The 9,439-nt window shown below is 56.3% G+C and overlaps 1 protein-coding gene across 2 annotated transcripts in view; it reads right to left on the bottom strand.

Moving 5' to 3' along the window:
• Positions 1-147: 147 nt before the first annotated feature.
• The window catches only part of VIPR1 (vasoactive intestinal peptide receptor 1), a 42,073-nt gene continuing 32,781 nt past the window's right edge, over positions 148-9,439 (bottom strand). Inside the window, exons 5-13 of one of the 2 annotated variants that reach the window (XM_006155396.3) lie at positions 9,337-9,437; positions 8,746-8,877; positions 6,894-7,048; positions 6,315-6,375; positions 6,022-6,088; positions 5,577-5,668; positions 2,182-2,311; positions 1,913-1,954; positions 148-1,271 (exon numbers count right to left, since the gene is read on the bottom strand). In XM_006155396.3, the coding sequence (XP_006155458.1) occupies positions 1,080-1,271; positions 1,913-1,954; positions 2,182-2,311; positions 5,577-5,668; positions 6,022-6,088; positions 6,315-6,375; positions 6,894-7,048; positions 8,746-8,877; positions 9,337-9,437 (972 nt within the window). In that variant the 3' untranslated portion in view covers positions 148-1,079. Of the gene's footprint in view, positions 1,272-1,912; positions 1,955-2,181; positions 2,312-5,576; positions 5,669-6,021; positions 6,089-6,314; positions 6,376-6,893; positions 7,049-8,740; positions 8,878-9,336; positions 9,438-9,439 lie in introns of both variants that reach the window. The other variant, XM_006155397.3, reaches the window with a different exon arrangement.

Here is a 9,439-nt window from a genome sequence, read left to right as displayed (position 1 = left end):
TTTTTTTGCTATAGGGTGCGTGCTCTCGCCAGACAGACAGAGACATAGAGACAGAAAGCGAGAAATCACCCCCCAGGGGGGATGGTCACGCCACAATCCCTTCTCCTCCATTCTCCTCTCGGGATCTTGGGCACGCACGAACATGCGCCCGGTGTGAGTTTTAAGCCACCGGGTCTGAGACTCGAACCGCGGTTTACTACGTGGGAGTCCAGCGACATAGGTATTACGCTAACTGCTGGTTCCCAAGGAGGGCAGCTCTTGAGTCAGGTTGTTTCCAGTCCATGAGGCTGCACAGAGCTGGTATGACTGATCCCATTCCACCGAGGCTTGGAGAGCAGGTGGTAGGCTTAGTCTGAGGCACCAATGCTTGCTGAGACCAGTCTTCTCACTTCCCAGGGGCCCCAGTGTTCCTCAGCCCTTGGGCTGCATTGTCCCAGCCACCAGACTGACCCTAGGACAGTCCACTTCAGTGGGGACAACAACGGCTGTGCTCCCCAAACAGAACTCCAAATCACAATTGCTTCTACCCGAGGCAGAGAAAGTCCCTCACCTCGAAGAGCTGGCAGCTAAGAGGGAAGGATTGTATCTTCAGAAAGATGCGAGAATGGTAGTGCCCCACCCAAGGGAGCTTGACAGCATGGCGGAATTTTGGGGTGGTGGTTGTAGGCGACTCTTCCTGATGGGGCCTTTCTGCGCTCAGTTCACGCCAACGCTGTTTGAGGATGGGTAGTTGCTTTTCTCCGATTGGCCAGAGGAGTTACCAGGGGGCGGAGTCAGAATGAGGGTTTGAACATTTCTTGTCTTTGATTGGCCGACAGGGTCTTTGGAGGGGGAGTCTGATAGCTGAGTTTCACCCACGTCCTGCGAGGTGCTCCGAGCTCTTCTGCTTGCATAGAAACGCTCCAGGCAGGTGCAAGGGTTGCGTTCTGCTGGAATGGTCGGACCTGGGGGCTGGCTGCGGCAGCCTCTGAGCCCAGGGGTGGGCTGGCTGCACCCAGGCAGGCCTCTGCCCCTGGTGCCGACCGGGGTGGGCTAGAGGGTGCAGGAGGGGCCGCTTTAGGTCCCTGAGCACCAGGCGGTCAGAGTAGGGAGACTTCCGCCTGGAAGCTGGAGGAGCGGCGGGCGCCCGGGCTGACGCGGGTCAGCATGGAGACTTGCGTGCTGCACGTGGCACCGTTGCTGCCTCCCAATGGGTGCTGGTATTTGGCCTTCCAGCCCAGGACGCCCTGCAAGCGCCAGCGTCGCCACTTCCGACGCAGCTCTGCCTGCACCTGAGAGGGGAAGGGAGGGTGGTCAGGCCTGTGGTGGAGCTCCTTCCACTGCTTAGACTTCTCGGGAGCCAGCCCTCCCTCTCTCTGGCAAATCTACAGTAAAGGGACCCAGACGTTGTACCGGGCGTGCGCAACTGGGACTGGTTGGATGCAAGATCAAATCAAGACCTCGGAGAGGAGGAGGGAGGCAGAGCGGATCAGAGCTTGCAGCCCAAGGAGAAAGAGGGACGCTGCCTGCCGGTGGCGGTCCCCCGATTCCCCCTTTCTGTCCTCCAGCTCACTTGAGCCCATCCGAGTGGAATTCTGGGCTTTGTAACTAGGGCAACTCCATTGCAACCCCTCCCTTCCCCTCTCACTCCTGCACACAGCCATTTAACTAGACACTTCGCAAACTCTGGTGTGCACAGATCCCTGGGGTGGGGCTGGGAGGGTTTAAAATGCAGGTTCCAAGTCAGCAGATCTGGGGTGGTCTCAGAGATCTGCAATCAAGACCCTAGGTGACACCAGTGCTACTGGCCTGAGGACTGCACTCAGAGTTGCAAGGTCTACCCCATCCTTGCTCTGCACACGTCCATCAGTATTCCTGGGCCCTGAGCCTGACAGTTCCGTTCCCTGGCTCCCGAGGCCTGGGAGGGTCTTACCTCGCCGTTGAGGAAGCAGTAGAGGATGGCCACCACAAAGCCCTGGGAGAAAGGGGATAGGAGACGTAAGGTCAGACCCTGGGGCTTCCAGCCCTGCCCCATGCTGGCCCCAGCCCGTGTTCCCCTGGTTAAGAAAAGGGCTAAGCAGAAAGTAGGTGCTTAACCAACACTTATTACAAAGAGAAGACGAGGATCAGTGGCAAGGGGCCAAGGCCTTCGGCTGAATCCCTTCAAGGCCAGAGGATGTAGGCCAAGCCAACCATTCTTACCTGGAAGGACCCCACGACCAGCTCAAAGACCAGTTTCACTTCAGCCTTGAAGTTGTCTGGGAAGAAGACGAACATGGTGTAGTGCACTCCAAACAGGGGAATCAGCAGCAGCGTGGACTTGGTCAGCCTCCTGGGGACAGAGGAGGGCAGGCTGTGGGGGCGTGTCCGTACATGTGCACGGTAGGATCTGGTGGAGGTCTCCGGGGGCACAGAGGATGAAGATGTGTGAGGACAGACTGTTGGCGCCCGTTATGTCACATGTGCTCCTGTTCCACATCTGCAGTGCCTCTGCACTCCCATCTCAGCTCCCTTAGCTTGGAGGGAAGCATAAGAGAGAAGGAAATGCCCTCTGGTCTCACCTTTCTAGGGGAGAGGGTTTAAAGGAGCGGCCAATGCTGAACCCTGAGGATGATGCAGAACGGTAAGATTTCAGCTACTGGGGAGATGTTCTCAAACAGGAGGAGATACTGCTTTTCCTCTCCCTGGCCTCGGTTTTCCCAGTCTACATAATGGGATAAATGTATGCTCAACCTAGCCAAGATACACAATGGGGACCCACTGCTAGCTTGGGAGTGCTTTGGGTGCTATAAAGTGCAGTGCATCACTGAGGGACAGTTTCCTACTGGGAATGAGGGCTTCTGGGAAGGAAACCTTCCTAACGTAGGTGCCGGCCAGGCCACGTGGTAGGTTTCCAAGTTTGTGTCTGGACAACAGTGACAACGCAGGGGTAATCAGAGCAGCCCTCTGTCTTTGACTTCTCTGCAGTGTCTACTTTTCCGGGCATTGTCCCTTCTCTGGGATCGCAGCCCTCTGCTCCCACCTCCCCACTGCAACGTACACCCTGTCATCATGCCCTGAAAGACCAGCTCCCTGTTTACCAGCCTAGATGCCCTGCAGGGTCGGCATCTGCTCTAAATGATTCACCCTCTCCCGCGGCAGAGCACTCATCCTGGTTCCGGCCTCCCAGCCATCCGACCTCTTGGCTGGTCCACTCTGTGAACCCCTGGCTCCCTGGCTGGCTGATGTCTGGGGAGGTCTTAGGGAACGGTCTGAAGAGGTTTCTGCCTCTGTCTTTGCTTGCCACGGCAGTCCAGGGAGCTCTCACCGGAGCCTGAGGTCCCACAGCAAGTGGGGGCAGAGGACCTGGCCTTGGCCCTCCCTCTCCTTCCTGGGCCTGGCTCCAAGCCATGCCAAGATCCTGTGTGCTGCCACCCCGTTTTGGCTGCAGAGAACCTTTCCCACGCACACCCGAGGCTGACAGATGGAGGCTTTCTTTACATCGAAGGCTTATGGGGAGGTGGAGAGTGGGAGCTGACAGCCCCTCCACGGGGAGCTCTGTCTCCGACTCCCCCCACCCCTTCTGCCAGCTGCCAGCTGTCCCCTTGCCATCTCCTCCACAGGAACCCGGCAATGACCGACTCTGCTTCAGACTCAAGCCCTTTGGAGCAGTTGCATGTTGGGGGGAAGGAGGCCCCACAGGCAAAGCGGAGGACGAGGGTGCACAGGCACCGTGTGCTGGCCCTCAGCAGACTGTAGACCCCCCACGGGCTGCCCCTTCTCCAGCAGGAAGGGAAGCGCCTCCTACATACCCGGCAGGAGAGCGTGCTGTCACAGCCAGCAGGGGAGTCTGAGTCTCATCAGACAGCATCACAGGGTTCCAGAATAGAATCCTAAATCCAGCCGCTCGTGACATGCTAGCAACCACAGCACAGACTCCCCAAAGAGAAGTCAGGCTACGAAGAACATTCTAGAACCCCGGGACTAGAAAGTCCTTGTGGGACATCCCAAGTTTGTTTTTTTCTGCACAGAACTGACCCCACTTGCCGTTCCTATCTATGGGCTTGCAGATGCTACTGGTCTTCCCACAGCCTTTCCCTATTGTCATGCTTTTTCTTTTCTTTTCTTTTCTTTTCTTTTCTTTTCTTTTCTTTTCTTTTCTTTTCTTTTCTTTTCTTTTCTTTTCTTTTCTTTTCTTTTCTTTCTTTTCTTTCTCTTTTCTTTTCTTTTCTTTTCTTTTCTTTTCTTTTCTTTTCTTTTCTTTTCTTTTCTTTTCTTTTCTTTTCTTTTCTTTTCTTTTCTTTTTTTTTTTCTTTTCTTTCTTTTCTTTGCTTTTCTTTTTTCTTTCTTTCTTTCTTTCTCTCTCTCTCTCTCTCTCTCTCTCTTTCTTTCTTTCTTTCTTTTCTTTTCTTTCTTTTTATGGAGAGGTTTCTGCTACAGGGCGTGTGCACTCACCAGAGAGACAGAGAAAGACAGAGACAGAAAGCGAGAAATCACCCCCCAGGTGGGATGGCCACGCCGCAATCCCTTCTCCTCCATTCTCCTCTTGTGCACGCATGCACACGCACCCGGCATGAGTTTAAGCCACCAGGTCCGGGACTCGAACCATGATCGACTACATGGGAGTCCAGCAACATAGCCACTATGCTAACTGCTGGTCCCATGCTTCTTTTTATTTTTAAAACAATTTGTGATAGAGCCCATGTGGATGCCCAAGAGAGGCAGGGAGAAAGACAGGGAGAGAAGCACCCTCCATGGGACTTGGTCACACCATGACACTCTTCCTTCTGCCCTCCAGCCTCCCAGGATCCCAGGCACATGCCCGGTGTGTTTTCGGGCTGCCTGGGTCAGGGAGCACACCTTGTTGGTCTGCGGCTCCCAGCTCTGTAGCCTAGCACACTAGCAACTGCACCACAGAGGCTGTGCTGATGGCTCATGCTTCTCTAGCTCTCCCTTCGAGCCTGTGGCTCCCATGAAATCCTGCCTCTTTCTCTGGTCCTCCCAAGCACGGACGATAGCCCCACACATTTCCAATCGAGGAGGATAATCCCTGTCCCATGGACGCACGCCCTCTGCTCCCTGCTCATGGCGATGCGCTCTCACGCTCTTGTGCAGGAGGGAGTGTGCGTCAGTGCCTTCTCTGTAACGTGCGGATAGTTTGCGGGGACTCTGGCTGAAATCAGATGAGCATGGGACCCCTTAGCCCATGCCTGAAGTGTGCAGGGCCACTATTGTTACTGGAGAACACCCAGTCCCGGGCATGGCTGTCTCACTGGGAGGCTGGGGGCTCCCCACGGCAGTCGTCTGCTGTGACGGAATGCATCCCTTCTCTGTGCCTGGCACGTGCTAAGTGTGAACAGCACGGGTTACCCGTCACCTCAGCAGCAGGTGCACATCTGGGAATAGTGAGCAGTACAGGAGAAGTAGACACGGGCCCTGAAGGCTGCCTGGCGAAGGCAGGGCTGGGACAGGGATGCTGGCAGGCTGGAGGGTAGAGTCCGTGCGGCTGGACGTGGGCAAGAGCAATGTGGCTTTCTGGTGACACTGAGGTTCAGGGTGACCTCAGGAGGAGGGGGATGATCTGAGGACTGGGGGCAGGACCCCGGGCGCACACTCACGAGTAGGGGCTGCTGTCACTCTTCCTGATATCCGGGGGGCGCAGCTTCTGAACCAGGATTCGGATGATGCGAATAAACAGGATGAAGTTGACCTAGTGGCGGGGAGAGGGAGTGAGGTAGGACAGTCTAGAAGGGAGGTATCCAGCACCCTGGGGTCTAATGGCCTGTCTTCCCCAGGGTCCTGCTGGTCCTCCATCTTACCTCTTCCCTAGCCCTTCTCCCCTTGGGCAGGCTGCCACATCCCTAAGGGCCACGCCTCCCAATCTGCTTACTCTGGAGGAGCTGGTGGAAGGGGAAGGCGAGGACCTGGGTGAGGCCCTGGGAAGCCTAGGTGTCCCTCTGACCCTCTGACCGCGATACTCCTTGCCCGTGTGATCTGAGATAAGCCACATGCCCAAACCGGGACTCAGTTTCCCAATCTCTAAACGGTGAGAGGCGGCCTTACCAAGATGGAGGTGAGGATGGGGGCCTTTATGATCCACCACAATGGGGAGTCGATGGAGTCCCAGCATCTGAGCAGAGTATGGTGGGGGAGAACGAGAGAGGCTGTTCTCAGCCGGGGAGAGTAAGTTGGCGGTCCTCCCCGTTGTCCCTGGCTGGGCCTCCAGGCCCTTTAGAGACCCCGGGCCTAGAGTAGGTGGCTCCCTGGGTCTCCCTCCAGCCTCCCCTGCACCCATGCCTCACCCAGGAGATCCGCCCAGGTGACCGCAGCCAGCGGAAGCACGAGGTGTCACTTACCCTTCATTCTCTAAGTAGATCCTGGCGATGGCCCACACTGTGATGAATATACTGGGCACTCCTGTCAGAGCCAAGGAGAGAGGGAGAGAGGGGACAGGGAGCAGGGGTACAGGGCGTGAGGGAGAGATTTTTGAGAACGAACCAGAGAGGGAGGGAGGAAAGGGCGGTTTCCAGGGCTGCCACCCCGGTTGCACAGGCTGTTCACTGCGCCAGGATGCTCCGCTGAAGCATCTTTGGGGCTGAAGCTGTATGCCCGAGGGGCTGGGACCGCCTAGTGGGACGATCTTCATTTGCTTTTAAGAGGCACCTCACAGATCGGCAGTGGACCAGGGTGTTTCAGGGACAGAAGGGACAATGGAGAAAAGGACGTTTATGGAACTGGTCCTAGTTTGAGGGTGCCCGGTCCAGGGCCTGAACTGTGGGGGACTTTGGTCAACCCTTGGCCGAGAACAATGCAATCAGGATCTGCTGCTTAGCAAGACCCAAGACTGCAAGGCTGGGTTGGCATCCTCCCCCTAGTGAGCTCCCCAGGCCTTTTTCCCTCTGTCCCCAGCCTGGTAGCCCTCCCTGGCACCATACCCCAGCCGATGAGTATGTACCCCCAGAAGTACTTCCGCTCGGAGAAGAAGGAGATGGCCAGCAGGGTGTGTAGGTAGAGGCCCTCCACCAGCAGCCAGAAGAAGTTGGCCATGATACAATACTGGAATAGGACCACGGCTGCCCTGCAGCCCACATGCAGGGGAGAAGCATAGAGGAGGTCACTGGGGCTAGCCAGGGCTAGCCAGGGCACTCAGAAGCCCACACCTTTGCCTGGGCGGGTTGGAGGGGAACATAGCTGTGCTACAACCAATTTCATCTCCTTATTCTTTCTTACTATTCTTTTAAATATGTACTCAGTGGTTTGCCAATTGTCCCTGATTTTTGATTTAGGATAAGCTGGTGATTGTAATTATTCATCCATTGACTCATCATCTATCCATCTTCCCATCTGTATATCCGGCCAGCCATCTACCCATCCAGCCATCCATCCGGCCACCGATCCCTTTATTTACCCACCCACACACTGGTCCTCCCCTACCAACTCACCCATCACCCACCTGTCATCCATCTAGCTTCTCTCTCCCCATTATCAATCCATTCACCCACCCACTCACCTATCTGTCTCTTCCTTCATCTGCCATCTTGCCCACCTTGCCATCTATCCATCCATTCATCTACCCACCCACCCATCAGTCCATCTGTCTACCCACTGACCCCTGTCCCCATCATCTGTCCAATCTCCCCTGTGGCCGTGCACACATTCACAGGTCTACTTATTCCACCATCCACCAATCTGCCCATCTCCTTAAAATCACCCCTCTCCCACACATTAATTTTACCTCAGGATCAAAGGGAGCTGGAAGAGGTATGAGGGAGAATTCTCACTTGAGTTTGCAAGAGTCCACTGAACGGGTGGGGGTGTGGGCTGTGGCCTATGGAGAGGGGTCCAGATGGAAGTGTGGGAGACAGATGGACTGAGAAGAGGGTGGAGGAGGGAGAAGTAGAAACGAGGCAAGGAATAGAGGGGAGGGTGGCCCTTCCTCCTGGGGGTTGGAGGAGCTAGTGGAAAAGGGGGTTCCCCAGATAAGTAAGGACCATAGGGGAAGCAGGGAGACCCATGGCAGGCTCTCTGACTCATGCCTCCCATGTCTGACGGGGTCCTGTGTTTTCTCTCCCTCTTGTTGAGCTGCCTGAGACTCACCATGATAGGTTCATTCTTTGGGGAGAAGGTACTGCTGACCTTTGATACAACATACTGCCTCTGGGGTCACTCCTGAAGCAATGAATCACTGACCACAGGAATGGGCAGGAGCCCAGGCTGGTCTGAAGCTCTGTAAGCTGGCTCAGGCCATTGGGAATGGGCCCTTTGGTTACTGGAGAGGAATTTCTAGATGCTCCCTTCACCTCCTTTCCCTGGGAAGGCCCAGAACTGGAAGAGGAGTGCTGCATGTGTTTGATCAACACCAGATGGCGAGGGGAGGGGTGGGGAGTAGAAAGGAAAGGTGGCGATGTGAGCAGAGCCATGTGAATGCAGAAGGCAGAGTTGGCAAGAATCTTGGAAGTCCTTGCACAGATGGGGAAACTGAGGCAGGGAGCTTCCCAAGACCCTACAGAAAGTTAGCAACAGAGGGGAGATTCTGGGCTGCGACTGTGGTGTGTCCCACCTAGGTTTCTCATGGGCAGGGGCCAGATGACCAAGCAGCACCTCTTGTTACTGGGAAGAGACTGAGATTTGACAAGTCGCCAGGTGGGTTTGAGTGGGAGTTTGGCCATCCTTGGATCAAGAGAGAGAAAAGAGAGAGAGGGAGAGATGGCAGAGGGAAGAGGGAGAAGGAAGAGGGAGAGAAGAGCTGCAGACCAAGGGAGGTGTCCGGGGCGGGGGGTCCTCACCGAGCCCTTGAAGCAGTGGTCTACCTCCTGGCTGTCGAAGAGGGCCATGTCTTTGATGAAGACGGCAGCGGCCCTCAGGATGAAGGACATGAAGAGGTGCATGTGGATGTAGTTCCGGGTACAGTGGAGCTTCCTGTGTGCAGAGCGGGCAGGTCTAGGAGTCTGGGGTGGCCTTGGACCCCCGCCCCAGCCAGCACTGTCCTACGCTCTGAGCAAGGCAATTGGGGTGGGGTCGTTTATGGCCTTTAGGGGGCAGGCCTCATCCCGAAGAGAGACCCATCGCAAAGTGTGGACCCAGCCCCCAGATACCCCCTCCTCCTGTGTCTCCGCCCAGCGCCTCAGCCTTGAGCGTGGCCTGCCCCCAGGTGCCTCATTTGGGGTGCAGGGCCATCCTGTGGGGGCTTAGGCTGCAACAGAGGGAACACCGTGGCTGCTTGACATTTCCAGGGGAGGCTGGCGTGGCTTTGAGCTGGGGCAGGCTCTGTTTGCTGCCGGAGGGAGGAGGTGGGCAGAGTGCATGCTGGGTCAGGCTGGGCTTGAACATGGGAGTGACACTTGCCAGGTCTGCTCGGAGGCCTGGGCGGGACCTCACCTGAACAGGCTCAAGATGGCGGTGGCGACCAGAAGCGTGGCGAGGGACAGGCTGTAGCCGATGGGGGAGCCGGGCTTCACCGAACTGGAGAACATTGTCTGCT

This window comes from Tupaia chinensis, unplaced genomic scaffold (assembly GCF_000334495.1).
Source record: "Tupaia chinensis unplaced genomic scaffold, TupChi_1.0 Scaffold000451_2, whole genome shotgun sequence".
NCBI lineage: Eukaryota > Metazoa > Chordata > Mammalia > Scandentia > Tupaiidae > Tupaia > Tupaia belangeri.
This window is presented reverse-complemented; position numbering and strand designations above follow the sequence as displayed.